The sequence below is a fragment of the Anopheles marshallii genome, chromosome 2 (assembly GCF_943734725.1).
Source record: "Anopheles marshallii chromosome 2, idAnoMarsDA_429_01, whole genome shotgun sequence".
Lineage (NCBI taxonomy): Eukaryota > Metazoa > Arthropoda > Insecta > Diptera > Culicidae > Anopheles > Anopheles marshallii.
In genome coordinates, this window is record NC_071326.1 from 30,562,126 (window position 1) to 30,576,755 (window position 14,630).

At 42.0% G+C, this 14,630-nt stretch overlaps 4 protein-coding genes across 4 annotated transcripts; 1 reads left to right on the forward strand and 3 right to left on the reverse strand.

Moving 5' to 3' along the window:
• Positions 1-2,206: 2,206 nt before the first annotated feature.
• On the reverse strand, positions 2,207-5,965 carry LOC128707082 (phagocyte signaling-impaired protein). The gene is made up of 8 exons (XM_053802029.1): positions 5,917-5,965; positions 4,828-5,545; positions 4,644-4,764; positions 4,295-4,570; positions 4,021-4,216; positions 2,796-3,961; positions 2,456-2,720; positions 2,207-2,385 (listed from the first exon to the last, which is right to left on the reverse strand). The coding sequence occupies exons 1-8, from the start codon at positions 5,963-5,965 to the stop codon at positions 2,207-2,209; spliced, it is 2,970 nt and encodes a 989-aa protein (XP_053658004.1).
• A 1,306-nt stretch (positions 5,966-7,271) lies between these two features.
• LOC128710419 (N-acetylglucosaminyl-phosphatidylinositol de-N-acetylase) lies at positions 7,272-12,537 on the forward strand. The gene is made up of 3 exons (XM_053805473.1): positions 7,272-8,013; positions 8,081-8,174; positions 12,366-12,537. The coding sequence occupies exons 1-3, from the start codon at positions 7,272-7,274 to the stop codon at positions 12,535-12,537; spliced, it is 1,008 nt and encodes a 335-aa protein (XP_053661448.1).
• On the reverse strand, positions 8,479-9,105 carry LOC128710421 (NPC intracellular cholesterol transporter 2 homolog a-like). The gene is made up of 2 exons (XM_053805475.1): positions 8,967-9,105; positions 8,479-8,867 (listed from the first exon to the last, which is right to left on the reverse strand). Exons 1-2 carry the CDS (start codon positions 9,034-9,036, stop codon positions 8,479-8,481), a joined length of 459 nt encoding a protein of 152 aa, XP_053661450.1. The 5' UTR covers positions 9,037-9,105.
• On the reverse strand, positions 11,080-11,648 carry LOC128710420 (uncharacterized). Its single transcript, XM_053805474.1, has 2 exons — positions 11,579-11,648; positions 11,080-11,468 (listed from the first exon to the last, which is right to left on the reverse strand). The coding sequence occupies exons 1-2, from the start codon at positions 11,646-11,648 to the stop codon at positions 11,080-11,082; spliced, it is 459 nt and encodes a 152-aa protein (XP_053661449.1).
• Positions 12,538-14,630: the final 2,093 nt, after the last annotated feature.

Below are 14,630 nucleotides of genomic sequence, written 5' to 3' on the forward strand. Positions count from 1 at the left end.
CGATGCAAAGGCAGCGAACCGAAGCAGTTGAGCCGTAACAAAAAGTTTCAATTATGGTGCCTTTTCTTTTCTTCGCGAGCCACACTTCGAATGTGTGGTTTTGCACATGCATAGCACAAGATCGACTCCGATAGCAAACCAAGAACCATCATCATGTTGTATTGTTCTGTTAAACATAAATAAGCTTTTTTTTCTTTTCCGATACTTTCGTTGTGAATTAGGTTTTGTTAGAAAGAGGCAAAAAATACTACAATTCAAATTAAAAATTTGATTTACAGGTGTACTATGCGTAAACAAGGTTTTACAGATTAGCATTAAAAGGTGAACTTGGCGCATCCAGATACGCGGAATGATCGTTATCAGATTGTAGCGCACGTTGGGAGTAGTGAAGTTCGATTCTGAGTGTTGTAAAATCTTATACCACATTTATAGTTAACAATTGATGTGAGTTTAAACGTGCAATCCGGTTCAACGTTTTCACCGCGCGTTGAGCAAAAATGTTGTAAACGTGTGTTCGGTGGCAATTTGAAGAATTTTGTTACAACTAAAAAATAGTATAAATTACCTTCCCATGTTATTTATTACACGCAACCAAACCTGCATAATCAAATGGAGAGGCAGCTCGTATATTTCCTAATGGATGCTCGTATGTTCTAATGATAAGTATGTGTTTTCACCGTACGAAAGATATGGAGTATCAAATCCAAAATAGGGCACAGCTTTGCAAATCAGCCGTTGTTGTGTTGATATCATTTTTACGTAAATTTGCATAATTCATGATTGCATTATTTGCAAGAAAACTACATTTCACCCAACTTACAATAAAGAGAGATAAAACGGAAATTTGGAAAACAAAATGCTTACTATTTCTGTTCAATCAAAACGAAAGATTAACTTTAAAAAGTTTATTGAGCTGTACACGAGCACTAAAAAGAAAATTCTTCATCGTATTATTGCAAAAATAATTCTTCTCCTTGATTGTGGAGTTGATTTGTGGACCATTATTTTTCAAATGACTTGGCGTGCCATTCCTTTGGTGCCTTTCATTGACTTTATATTTATCAAAATCTACAATTTATCAAATAGGCAATCAAAATTAAATTTATGAAAAAGCAGATCTACCCACAAGATTACATTATTAAAACATTAAATGTCTGCAGAGTGTAATTCCCTTATTAACTTATTATGTTTTGAATTCAGTTTTCTAACGTACGTAACGTAACTTCGAAACGAAGTACATTTATTTGTAAATGTATTTACATTGTAACATACTATTTGTGTGTGTCCCAATTTTCATTCCAGGCAATGCTGCAATATGCTGAACACTTGGAGCGGCTTTCCAGATGTTATACTAAATCTACCTTATACGTTTGACGTCAAATAAAACTATTATTTGGCAGCAATTATATCTGATGGTTCGGATATTTTGTTTTTGTCAGACAAAAGTTTAAACTCCATACTTATTTCCTTATATTATTAATCTCTTCCAGCTTTATCTATTTTTTCCGTTTCTTTGCAAGTTAAATCAAGTAAATCGCGTGGTAGAATTAATCGGTACGCAAAATTGTGTTGTATTTTGATTCTATCGTTGCTATTGCTAGCTGCGCTGTTGCTGTAATCTTGACCGAAACTTGCACGATCGTATTTGATAGCGGTTTTGTGTTTTTTTTCAACAACAGATGCACCCTCTATCTAATATGTCTCGTTTTACACGACAATTGTGGTAGTTTTTCCTTTCAAAATACGTGTATAACTATTGAGTAGGCCGCCCATGGTATGAAGCTAGAAAGAAGTGATTGTACACAACCGGTGTGAACGGAACGGAAAAGTTTAACGAATCGAATTAACCTTCTAAACATTAAAGGATCGAAGGTACGGCTACATATGTGTGTCCATTTATTCGGCATGATAGTGTTATGAATGTTCTAATTAATGATAGAATAAATGGACAGTTTACTTATTTATAAACGATTCCGTCAATTCCGTCGGAAACGGAATACACTGGATGATAACAAATGATACATCGAAACACAAAAGGCAAAACGGTTTCTACTGACACGCTTATATTCTTACGAGCGAACACGATGAATGATGAACCTATTAAGACTCCGCCTGGTTAAACCTGCGGGTCGTAACACCTTAGATCCGTTGATTTGTAGAGAATTGTTGTGGATTGGCTAGGCGTTGCACGTACGTGTTTCGTATCTTAAATAGCTTTACTCATCAATTTTAGCTTGTCCTTTAGCAGTTTTCGCAACTCCCTAACCTCCGTCAGAGCATTTTCGACTATGGTCAATTGTATGGACGAGGCATACTTAGGATTTAGTGACATGCGCTCGATGGCGGCAGATAGCGTATCTTCGACAACGGGCGGCTTCCAGGAAGCTTTAAAGAAAAGGGATATTTGATAGTAATGAGTTAAAAATAAGCAAATAGAGTTAAAAGGTGTAGTTACCAAGCACCAGGTCCATATCATTGATTCGTTGTTTCAATTCTCTGAGCACCTTCGTAACCAGCACGAGACGCTCCCTTTCCGGTACAAGGGTTACTGACGTACCGGAAGCATCACTGTTGACACTATTCGCAGTGTTCTGCCCGCCGCCCTCGATGGACTGTCCCTTTTTAACCTTCTTCCCCGTGTTTGGCTGAGTTTGTGACGCAGGTGCATGCAGATACTTATCGTAGCACACTGTCAGCACGAACACCATCAGTGAAATCATCTGCAAAAATAATAAAAACATTGTGTATGTTACTCATCAGCATAGAATAAGCGTTACAAGTTGCGGTTCCCTTACCTCGATACAACCATTCACGAGCTCGTGTGTCATCTTCCAATGCCACAGCAAATCTGCAGACGCATGGTACGTTTCGACAATTCGTTTCATCATTTCGAACACGGTTGTCACGTCGCTGAGACACACATCAACTGATTCGGTAAGCTCCTCGTTGCTGTGACCCTTCCATAGGTTAAGCACAAAGTCGGCCAGATGTGTAAAGAAGCGCTCGTACGGAAGGTTCAGGTAAAGATGTAGGCGCGAGGGTAACAGATTGACTAGATACCGACCGGTAATCGGTACGTGCTGTTTACTTCGAATGTCCGCCGTCACCGCAACCCATTCATCACGCAGCTGCTGGGCCATCGTACATTCCATCGTCGTTCGGCTGAGGTATAATTCCACCAACGCGAACACCATTCTCGAGAGTCCAGAACGTAACCGCAAAAGATCGTAGTCCTGCTCGTAGCTAAGCTTTTGCAATCGCTCCCGACGTGCCTCTAGTGTAGCACCGACCGGTTTCGAACGAAATGGTATGGATTCCTTCTCTTCGCACGTACCATTATTTATCGGTTGCTCTACACTCTCATCATCATCGCTGGGCGGATCCCAACAGACAAAGATCGTAAGATCGCGATTGTCGTGCAGCTTGTCCCACCGAATACGATCCTCGTGCGGTTTCCGGCGAGTTTGTCGGTACGCTGCCAGTAACTGAGACAGTGTGCCTCCGGAACTGACCACCATCAGTAACAACGTTTCGACGGTTACTAGCATAAAGTGGTAGCTATTGGCCAGTCGGCTACGGAAGTCAACGATTTCGACCAGCTTCGAGAACGTCCCAAAGTTGTACAGTGCCTTCGGAAACTCGGAATTGGCATCATTATCGTTTAGGAAAAAGTAAAGCGTACACTCGTAGGTTATTTTGGCAAGCGCGGGAAAGCCGGCATTTGCCAGCTGGGCACAGTGCAGATAGCCGAGCGAATCGAGCTGAATGTGCTTTATGTCCAGTGCTTCGTAGGCACTTTGGGCTGCTTGCGTGAGTCCAAGTCGATGGTACAGCTGCAGGGCTAACAGTTTGCCGTGGAAGTTGTTCACGCTGTTTGCCAGCAGATGGTTCAACAGGCACAAGGCTTCGATGGCCGGTTCGGAGCGTTGCATTCGCCAGGCCCGTTCGTACATAATTTGCGCTGGAACAGAACATAACCAACTCCATTAAAGCAATCGTAATAGTTTTACATCGACATACCCGCTAACAACGCGTACGCATCCGAGGGTCCCATGTCGGTCACCAGCAGACCCTGCCCATACGCATTGTATCCGTGTTCGTAGTGAAGGCTAAGCGAGGTATATATGGCGTGCAGCAGTTCCTCGCTAACGATAGCATGCGCTCCACTGTATCTTGCTATCTGTAGCGTGCAAATGTGACGTTGCATTTGTTCTTTCTACAATGTGAAACAAAAATAAACAAATTCTTTTTTATGCAAATATACATGCACACAGCCGGATGCGTTGATACTCACACTAGCTGGTAGCGTTGCTGAGCTGAGCCCCAGACCATTCATTAGCTTAGTGGCAAGGGCTCTACGCTCGGCGGCCGGTTTGACAAACTCGAGAAACAGCTTCATGTCGAGTGCACAGCACGGTTTGTCGGCAAACAGTTCGAAGTACTCCGCCAACATATCAGACATCTTGCCAAACAGCTGATCTTCCGCGTACTGAAGTTCAACCATACGGCGGTTAAGTTCCAAGCGGGCTAGGTATGGGCCACGGAACTTTTTCGGTTGGGCTTCGATAACCTAAGAGGAAGCAGACACAACTAAATCGAACCCATTTTGGTTTAAAACAATTAAGATTATCAACAAAACTTACATCGCATAAGAATTCGTGACACATCTCGACCGTGTAATCCGCACCTTCTGGTTTGTCTCCAGCTTTTATAAGCTCGAACGTCGAATTGATGTAATCCTGATAATAATCCCAACGATCTTGCCTAGGAAGAAAGAAAAAACAAGCATCAATAAATAGCCAAACTTAAAGCCGGAGCAAATCTTACTCTTGTAGCAGTAGCTCTTTCAGCAAGCGGTTCAACTCGCCCCATTTGTTAAGCTGCTTTAACAAATCAATCTTCTGATAGACGGGTGCACCCGGGTACAGTTTTTGGCATAAGGCACCTTGCAAAAACTCGTACGCCTCATCGTACTTATGCTGCTCCTGTAGGATCTGCAAATACAGTTGGGCCTCCTGGGCTCCCTCTAACTTGTTCTCGGCGATGAACTTGTCCACCATCCGCTGAGCGAGAGCAAGCAGTAGTTGCGCCTTCTGTGCGTTTTGCGATTCCGGTCCCCGGAGTGCCTGCAGCACCACGCTCATGACGGCCCAAAAATAGTAGGAGTTGCGTGACCGCAACTTGTACAACTGCAGCGCGACGGCCTGCAGCGCCTTAAAGTCGTCAATGCGCATGTAGGCGATGAACAGTTGCGATAGAAGCTCCTCACTGCCCGGCACCTGACGCACGGCGTTACTGAACAACGTGCAGATTTTATCCAGCCGCTGCGTTTCCTTATAGCACAGGGTAAGCGCATGCAGCGTGGTCGCCTCGATCGGTTGTTCCTCCTCGAGAGCAGCGATAAGCGGAGCACTGTCCTCCGTACGGCCGAGCCGTTGATACGCCCAGGCTTTCAGTGCTCGGGCACATTGTAGGGTGGGCTTCTTCTTCAGCATCTTGTCAACATCCTGCAACGCCTTTTTGTAGTTGCCGATTTCGATCGATTCTAAAAATAGTATCGGACAATTAGTTGATCGCGCGTTGCGTATGTGGATCGGCTGGTTTCTAAGAATGGAATGATTAAGCAACAGGAGCACACAAAAGAATCAGAGACACAAAAATATTGATGTGCGATTCACCATGCCGGCCGGTAACTATTCGTTGTAACCTATTGCACCGATTTCGCAATTCGATTAGTATTTGGAACCGAAACTATTAAGTGAAATAATAGCATTTTAGATTCACTGTTACGACCATTCTGAACAATCTTATGCCGGACCGAACCACTGAACCGGCTATCGTAGTCTCTGTCTGCTGTGTGATTACCGACGAAGCCATGAGGAGAATTGAGCGTAACTAGTAGAATTCTTTACGTACCCCAGATTGGCCGTAATTTCCTTTCGTACGCTAGATCCTCTTGCTGCATAGTGTCGAAGTTTGTTTATTGGTGCAAAATGTGCTCTTTGATGTTGGTAAGTGAATGTTTTCGTTCACCAATTACTTCCCTAAAGTCCCTAAATCTGGCTCGCGCTTCGCACACACATATGCACACAAGTAGGTATTTTGACAATCGAAAGAAAATTCCTTTTTTCGAAATGTTTCGAACGATCAAGTTTATACATCTTGTTGCAGAGATCCATTTTGGATCTTTCAGCTTGACAATGGAGGGTAGCTATTTGCACAGGAAAGTTATTCCCAAACCCAGTAAAAACTGCCGATATCTGAATTAACAGGAAAAACTGTTCAACAGAACTCTACTATTTTCTCCTTATTACACTTTATTTCTTTATAAAACAAATAACTAAAAAAATTACCTTTCGGAAGATGGCGGCACGAAATATCGTCCTAGTCTGGCACGGTTCCTTTTGAACAGTTGTGTCAAACCGAAAACCACGTTTGTTTGTTTATTTTCATTTCATTCGTACAGTGACATTCGAAAATTATGCAACATGTAATTTATGTTTATACTTTTTTAATGTTTATACGCAAAAGTTCATACTCTTAGTATTTTGCAAATGAAACATATGTTGGAATCCAAAACCAATTACTAGCTACATAACTCCATTGCTCCATTGATAGCAACCAAATCCTTTACTAGCTAAAGTGAACTACAAACATACCTATTTGTATTTGATTTGACTTGATGATTCGATTTGTGATTTGTACATCAAAATTTATAATATTCGTAGTGGGCAAATTCCAAACGGGTTTAAATGACACGAAAATGGTGCAGCATAAAATGAGACAATACTGTACATTGTGGCAGCGAGACTGCAGGTGCATATATGGCATATATATGTATGTATGTGTGTGTCCAGTTGAGTGTGGTTGGGATTTGCAAGAAAAACAAAAGGTAAACAAATAACCATATCGGCGAAAATCGTATGTAACCATAAAAGACACTAAAATAACAATCATTCGCAGAGTATATTGAACTGTTTTCCTCCGATTTTCTTATAGAATAGTGTGAAATCCGACGCACAAATTGAAGATTGCTGTTTGAGAAAGTGCGGTGGGAATACTCATCGTTACTCGCCTGATTTTCCCACAGAAACCGAAGGGTAACAATACGCACTGACAATTTGTCCCATAGATTGCAAAAAGCAGTGTTATCGTTTTACGGTCGTACAATATTAAAATAAAGGAAGCTTTTCTGGAAATTGCGTGCCAATAGTGCGAATTTGTGCAAGATAGCGTATTGGCACGCATTTGTCCGGTGACGCGATGAGGAAATGATTCATGCTTCCCCGAACGTCTATCCGCACGGAAGTGAAACTACCACCCGATCGGTTCCTTTACTAGTTCCACCATCACCAGTCACGTGGTGGTTTCAACGCGAAAACACGGACCAATATCGGGAGCAACAGGAACAGCTCGGACATACCGGCTGTCTGGAAGCTATTTACAGTACCGCACTGCTTTACCTACACGAAACGCTGGATCACCTCGCCCTAGTGCTACTAGCCTACAGCATACTATGTGTCGTACTGTACCGGGTGCTGTTTCACCGTGCGACCGGTTCAGCATACGGCCGATGGTTTGTGCGGCGAAGCCATTTGCCGCCTTGCAGTCGTGCCCTGCTCGTGACTGCACATCCCGATGACGAAGTGATGTTCTTCGGTCCGACCATACTGGAGTTGCGGCGCCGGCAGTGTCGCGTATTTGTCCTCTGCCTTTCGGAAGGTAACCACGACCGGAAAGGAGCTGTCCGGCGTCAGGAACTGTGGGACGCGTGCGAAAGTTTGGGCGTACGACCCGAAGACATTACGTTGGTGAACGCAACACACCTTCAGGACGATCCGACTGCCGAATGGAAGACGGTTACGATCGCCAACCAGCTACTACGTCAACTTGAATCGCTCGATGCGGAACTGTTGATCACGTTCGACAAAGACGGTGTCAGCGGACATCCAAATCATAGTGCAATTTACTATGCGACGGCTTCGCTCTGTCTTTCCGGAATGATACCGAGCAGTAAGTGTTAAGCTATGATGATCGCTCAATTGTGTGTGATATAAAAAAACTCTTATCTCGTTCACAGATTGTAAAGTATTAACGTTAGAAACAGTGAACCTGTGCCGAAAGTATTTGTCAATATTTGATCTTCCGGTAACATTGCTTCTGTCTACCAATTGGTAAGTAAGATTTAGTAAGTTGGACACATGTTTATACCATAATCGAATAACCATCAAGTACCAAAACCATCGTCTTTTGGTACATTAAAATGATTATTTTTCAAAGCATGCTCACCAATCGGAAGTGCTACGGTACTGAATGAAAGACATACCTTACCTTACCATTGATTGTAACTAAATCCTTCCATAATGGGCCATAGAGATTTCTAAACCAAATCTTAAGATCGCTCCAATAACAAACATGAGTTTAGTTGTGGTGATTTAGAATGGTTTATTACGGAAAAGCTATGTTCGTGGAGACAGTTTAACCGACGATGGCAGCATCGATTTCAATGCAAGTCACATCGGTACCGTCGGCAGCGGTAAGACCGACCTCAACCTGCACGGTAATTCCGACCAGTGGCAATTCCATCGAATAGTTCAGCTCGTAGTCAAACGACTGGCCAGCAGCAATCGGACACGAAGCACCGATAATGCCAACAGCGCACGCATCACGCAGATCTTCCGGGATTTCAAATCCAACATCCAGTCCAAGCAAACGAGCGGTCAGATGAGCATCAAGAGTTGGGGTAGCGACCGGGGACACGATGCCAATACCACGGGCAACCAGTCCACCGCCGGACACGACCGTGCAAGGAAGCGATGTGCATCCTTCAATGTTGACCGAAGCCGGAGTCGGTGCACCGTTCGAGCCTAAATTATTCCGAAGCATCGGAATTAATCGAATGGGTTGGTTAAGGTCAACGCACTTAGGAAACAGTGTACAGCGGATTTGTTCTCCAGATCACTTACATGGTCGGAACGGGGTCTGTCCGAAGACGACGGCCGGCAGCAGGGCAGCAATGAGCAGGAACTTGTACATGGTTTGTGATTCTCGGAATACGTCAAGGATCTGACTACATTTTCGCAAATCGCCAACCGCGCTTAAATACCAAGCCTCCCCGAAGGTCGGCCCGATCGCATACTTGCAATCGTGCAATGCAATAGATTAGCCAAACTTTCTTATCCACGTATCACACTTTCTTATCAAAATGTTACGACTAGAATGTGGCCGTTGCATTGCCATTCGGGTAATACTCAGAAGGGATTTTTTTTTGTTATATTTGTTTTCGTTTAAATTTGAAGCTATATCAACAGGAAAGGGTCAAAACACTGTACTGGTAACGCAGAATTACGTCGTTTTCGGCATTCAGTTAATTTACCACCGAGTTCAAAGTGTACTATCCGTGGGATGTGTACACTAGTAATTACACAAGAAAGGAATAATTGTTTACTTTCTTTTTAGAGGCATAACAAAACCCCGAGTGGTCTAGGCCTACCATTTCTGACTTTCTTTCTTTGACATTATTTACCCATCAATTTTGGATTATGTACGTACGTATTTGTACCTTTAATTGGGGATGTTCCTTTTCAGGGAGAGAGAAATTCTAATGGAACGAAAACAATTCTTATTTGAAGGTTTGACTAGTTAGCTGGTCGTACCCTATCACCATACATGATTAAGGTCTTTTCTTTTTAAGGTTGCTGTTGTAGCGCAACATTAGATTGAGCAGCTCGTAGTAACTAATTTCTACTTAGTCCCTTCATGCAGAGGACAGCGTTAGACAAGACAATTGACTACATATAGCACATGTGAACCATGCATCATCATCACACACTTTAAGTTTTGGACGGCTGCAGATTGATTGCTTAAGATTGAAGGACTTTTTAGTAACCATTTTCTATTTATGCCTTCTTATGAATATTCTTTTTTAGAACGGTTCAACGGAACTGTTGGAGTAGTTAAACTGTGGCTTGTCTAACGAGTATAAAGCTGTTCAAGGAATATGCACATTTTTTGCTCACAAGTTGGTAAAACATTAACAGCGTATATGTATAATAGAAAAACAACAAATATTACGTCAATATCTAAATGATCTATAATTGTACGCATTGCTTTTTACTTATCAATGCTCTTTTTTCCTTTCAATTTGTTTTTTATTCAAGCGCTACATACCATATCCCTCTTCCCTTTCCCTGTTGGTACTGTTGATAATGCGGTATCTTGCCTACTGTGTGGTAAATCACCTGGTGGATAAGATTACCAAAAGGAACCCTCGACGTTAAGGAAAAGTGGGATTATTACGGTTTGCACAATAACGTCACCCGGGGGTCATTATTAATTTCCATCGATAATCGATTGGTTTCCCTTGTTTGGAAGCAGCATTGTTTATTTGGCGGTACGTTTTGCGGAATGTTTGCTTTTTCACCAATCGGGGTTCATTATAACCTCCGGGGGGTCGGCACAAAAAAACCCGCATTAAACTGCTTGCTGTTGGTTTAAACGTGGCTAAATTTTCTACCTTCTGTGATAAGATATTGGTATTGGTATTAGAGATCGTGTTATCCGCACGAAGTTAAACTGATGTAATATGTGGGAGGGACAAACAGGGAGATAGGCATTTACGTTTCGAGAGATAGGTGAGGTCGTTTAAGGGTTGTGCAATAGGGTGTTTGTCTAATTGGCTAATAATATGAAACTTACTCCACGTCTTCAACACGGTATGATCTGAAAGGGAAGTTAAACCACTCTAAACCATTCCCTAAAAACCGTCTTTGACCGTAATTTTTTTATCCTTCAATGAATCAGGATCTCTGCAGCACTTCCCGTCTTTTGATCTTTAATTATTCGATATCAATCTGATAAATTGGTTTACCCATTCATTAATAGACGTCAGTTGAAATAAGCCTCACGGGAGCTCTAATAATAAGTTAGTTTCCAACCAAGCATCTTACAAAGCTATTGCACGTGTTGATGGAAATTAAATTAAACTCCTTTTTTAGCTTAACGTACAACCCAGGTTTAGATTGTGGTTTTATTGTAACTCAGGTTCAGCTCATTGTAACAGTGATTGGAGATGCAAAATTAGGCCACAATTTGGGCATCAATTTCGATACACGTGATCAAGGTACCGTCAGCGGCAGTTAGACCGACCTCCACCTGCGCAGTAATACCGGTCAGCGGAAGCGTCATAGCATAGTTGAGCGTGTACTCAAACTCCTCGCCAACGCTGAGTGGACACGACGCCCCAGTAATGCCAACGGCACAAGCATCGGCCAAATCCTCCGGAATCCTGAAACCTACGTCCAATCCTAACAGGCGGGCAACAATGTGAGCTGTCACCGTCGGGGTGGCTACCGGCGAACGAATACCGGTCGCGTGTGCAACCAGTGGGCTACCGGAAACAACCCGGCAGGGAAGCTGCGTGCAACCCTCGATATTAACCGTAGCTGGAATGGGACCTCCGTCGCGACCTGGAAGGAAAGGCGTATATTACCGTGTTGCAATACAATAGCCACTTCAGAATTAGTCTCCCTTCTCGCAGCGCCTTCTGCCTTCGTTATGTTACACCCTGGATACATACACGGACGGAACGGCGTGAGGCCGAAGGCGAGAGCCGGCAGGATGGCGACAATCAGCAGCAGCTTGTACATTTTCGATTTCGAGCTTGCGGACACTACTGAACTATCCCACTCCAGTGGGGCATTGCTTAAATAGTCAGATTCCATATCTTTTTTCCTACGCAACGCCGTACGCATTACTTTTACTACATTTATCTTCCTCAGACGCACGCCAATTATCGATAAAGTACACACGTTCTACGCCATTAGATAACTTACTTTTGTGACAAGCTTCCAGAAGCACTTCTGGCGCTAAGCCTTCCTCTTAACGCGTGGCAAATGTTTGCATTACCTTTTCCCGCCTAGTTTACCGAAGAATTCTAGTGTGTTGTTTTTGCCTACGGAACACTTATCGCATTGTTTATAATTATTATTCAATGATTCGTTGGTGGGGATTCGTTTAATTCTTTCCACCCTATCGGACTCTGCAGGAGCAAATTTTGATTGTCGATCGATTATGGGTTTATTGTTTGAACGGCAATAAGCCATTCGCCGTTTATCGGCAGCTGCAGCTGTGCGTTGGTTGTTGATGGAGAACATTTGTACTCGAAAAATCTCTCGGCCAAGGACTACCCAGAGGGTCGTGCCGTTGCAGTTGATAAGGTTGCAGGATAACGCAGCAGCAACATTTAACGTCATTCTGCAACGGTTCTGTCTTGTCTTATGAAGATTGTAGATACTTTTAATGATATTGAACATGTGCTATACTCTTCAACTAACAACACCGTTTCCTTCTTTCTGTACTTTAAGGGTAATTCTTAGCTGGAGGGCACGCCGTGCTGTTCAAAATGCGATGCGTTTACACAGCTCCCAGATGGTGTGGTTTCGCAAGCTGTACATAGTTTTCTCCCGCTACATGGTGATCAATTCATTGCGCGAAATCAACAAATCGGATGTAGAATTTGAAATCTTGGACACCTGAACGACTGTCACCGGACAACAAAACACTCGGTGGAGGTCGGATCTGATTAGTATAGTGTGTGCACCCCAAAGCTTCCACGCTTCTTCCACCAGCGGGGCCACCGTCTTTATAGAGAAACGAACATACTAGATGCATAGGCAGGGAAGGGAAAAAAACAAAACAAAGGATCAGGAACGTTCCTAGTTGCAAATGATGATAAATGATAAATAAGAAGCGCTTTCGCTAGTCTTCGTTTTTATGTTCTTTACCCCATAAGTAGTTGAATGCGAGTAGTGTCCGTTCGAATGTTGCGGATAAGCATGTTAGGACCAATTGCGACGGCAGCAATTGTCCATATAGGCATTATAATCGAATTATTTGTTGAGCTCTGTTGCATTGAATTCAAATTTCTTGAACATTACTTAAGATGGACACGAAAAGTATCAGTAGAACTTATGCTGTTTCAGCAAGCTGTATAGAAAGAATCTGCCACCCGACCTACTTCCGTTAAGCGTTAGTTTTCTGTAAAAAGAATTCTTTATTGAAAAGCATACACTTTTCCTTACAGTTTTTGTAACATTTCTTGGAAATTATGAACTTTTAGATAATAAAGCTAACTGGAAATTTAATTACCCTGTTTTTATTTCGATGCAGGTAGTTGCGAGTTAAGGAAGCAATTTGTTAGCTAGTTGTGATTATTTCGTTCTATTAAAATTTAAACTATCTATTGATTCTTTCGCGACAAATTCGCTTCCTTTTTGTATGTTGTCTATGTACGAACGACAGTCCAAAGTAAAACCTTGACAAACAAAAACGAGCAGTATGTAAAGAAACTGAATTAAATAATATGTTAAACGATTAACTTTTTCCGCCAACGAATCCCTTAACAGGATCAATTTTAACGCGAAAGAAAATTCTAAAAAAATGTGTATTTTCTACAATCACCACACAACATATTTTTTTCAATAAATCGATAAATACACATGTATTCTGCGAATAATTTGCACATTGGCCGTTAAATTCTGCTTCATTCAAAAGTGGTCCATGTTGCCTGTAAATCTTCTTTTTTAGAACTGAATGCTCAACTATAAACGATCGCGAGGAATTTACCAAAAATTTAAAATCATTTATGCCAGCCAGTTGACATATGTACATGCTGAAAGAAAGGCTAGTACAACACTTTTCTCAGTGTTCCATGTTGTTTCTCAGGTGCATTACAGACTGGTACGATGTTTCTAATATCATAAAGCGTACCTACAAGACATATTTCATCTGTAACGTAGAAAAAAAAACACATTCTATCCACAGAATATACTGAATCGTAGCAGAAGAAGAACGTTAAATTTAGTTTACAATAAGAAATGAAAAAGTCATTAAAGAACTTAAAAGTTCATTACCTATAGCAAGTCTGGATAGATCGATCTATTATTCATGATGATTATCAGTTTTTAGTAGCATCTTGATAGCGCAACGATTGGCCTGTTATTTATCTATGAGTTTAACGATTTCATTCTCCTTTCAAATGGGAGATTTACTGTATTTTTATTTATTTATTTCAAGTATTACGGTCTGTTGCCGTATTGTCGAGCGGGGTCTCGACTGGGGTTTAAGATTTACTGTATTGAGTTAAATTTACGTGAACAAATACTGAACAACTGATATGCCGACTGATGATGAACAAATGATTTTCCAGACTGTTTCGAGAAATTTGCTATCGTAACGGATTGATTTTCGTGCAAAAATCTATCATGTAAAAACACACCCTGTAAACTCAGCTGTCAAATATTTTTATTCATTTTTTCAACAATCGGTTGTCAACGTGTACGAAATGGCACAACCTTCCCTTGAAGTACTTTACACACTTCAACACTTGAAAATCCCTCTGCGAAAAGAGAGGACCTAATCGCTTATTCCGTGGAATCAAGCAAAAGTGCCGAAATAAATCTTATTTAATTTCGTTGCACTGAGCCGTGCGGTTTGAAATCCTCGAGTTCGTGTTCGTGTTCGTCTTCCCGCTTCACAAAGCGAAAGACAAACTAAAGTAAGTGTGCGTCATTTCAGGTGGCATGAAACTGCATTGCGAGTGGTGGATGGACAAATTCGCAAATTCTTGC

Bases quoted from the DNA above. Each gene is read 5' to 3' on its own strand.
- LOC128707082 (XM_053802029.1), bottom strand. From the start codon at position 5,965: ATGCAGCAAGAGGATCTAGCGTACGAAAGGAAATTACGGCCAATCTGG. The intron at 3,962-4,020 runs GTATGTCGATGT...GTTCTGTTCCAG, and splicing joins TGCGTACGCGTTGTTAGCGG to CGCAAATTATGTACGAACGG. The intron at 2,386-2,455 runs GTAACTACACCT...TTTTCTTTAAAG, and splicing joins TGATATGGACCTGGTGCTTG to CTTCCTGGAAGCCGCCCGTT.
- LOC128710419 (XM_053805473.1), top strand. From the start codon at position 7,272: ATGATTCATGCTTCCCCGAACGTCTATCCGCACGGAAGTGAAACTACC. The intron at 8,014-8,080 runs GTAAGTGTTAAG...TCTCGTTCACAG, and splicing joins TTCCGGAATGATACCGAGCA to ATTGTAAAGTATTAACGTTA. The intron at 8,175-12,365 runs GTAAGTAAGATT...CTGTACTTTAAG, and splicing joins TTGCTTCTGTCTACCAATTG to GGTAATTCTTAGCTGGAGGG.
- LOC128710421 (XM_053805475.1), bottom strand. From the start codon at position 9,036: ATGTACAAGTTCCTGCTCATTGCTGCCCTGCTGCCGGCCGTCGTCTTC. The intron at 8,868-8,966 runs GTAAGTGATCTG...GGAATAATTTAG, and splicing joins ACAGACCCCGTTCCGACCAT to GCTCGAACGGTGCACCGACT.
- LOC128710420 (XM_053805474.1), bottom strand. From the start codon at position 11,648: ATGTACAAGCTGCTGCTGATTGTCGCCATCCTGCCGGCTCTCGCCTTC. The intron at 11,469-11,578 runs GTATGTATCCAG...CTTTCCTTCCAG, and splicing joins CCTCACGCCGTTCCGTCCGT to GTCGCGACGGAGGTCCCATT.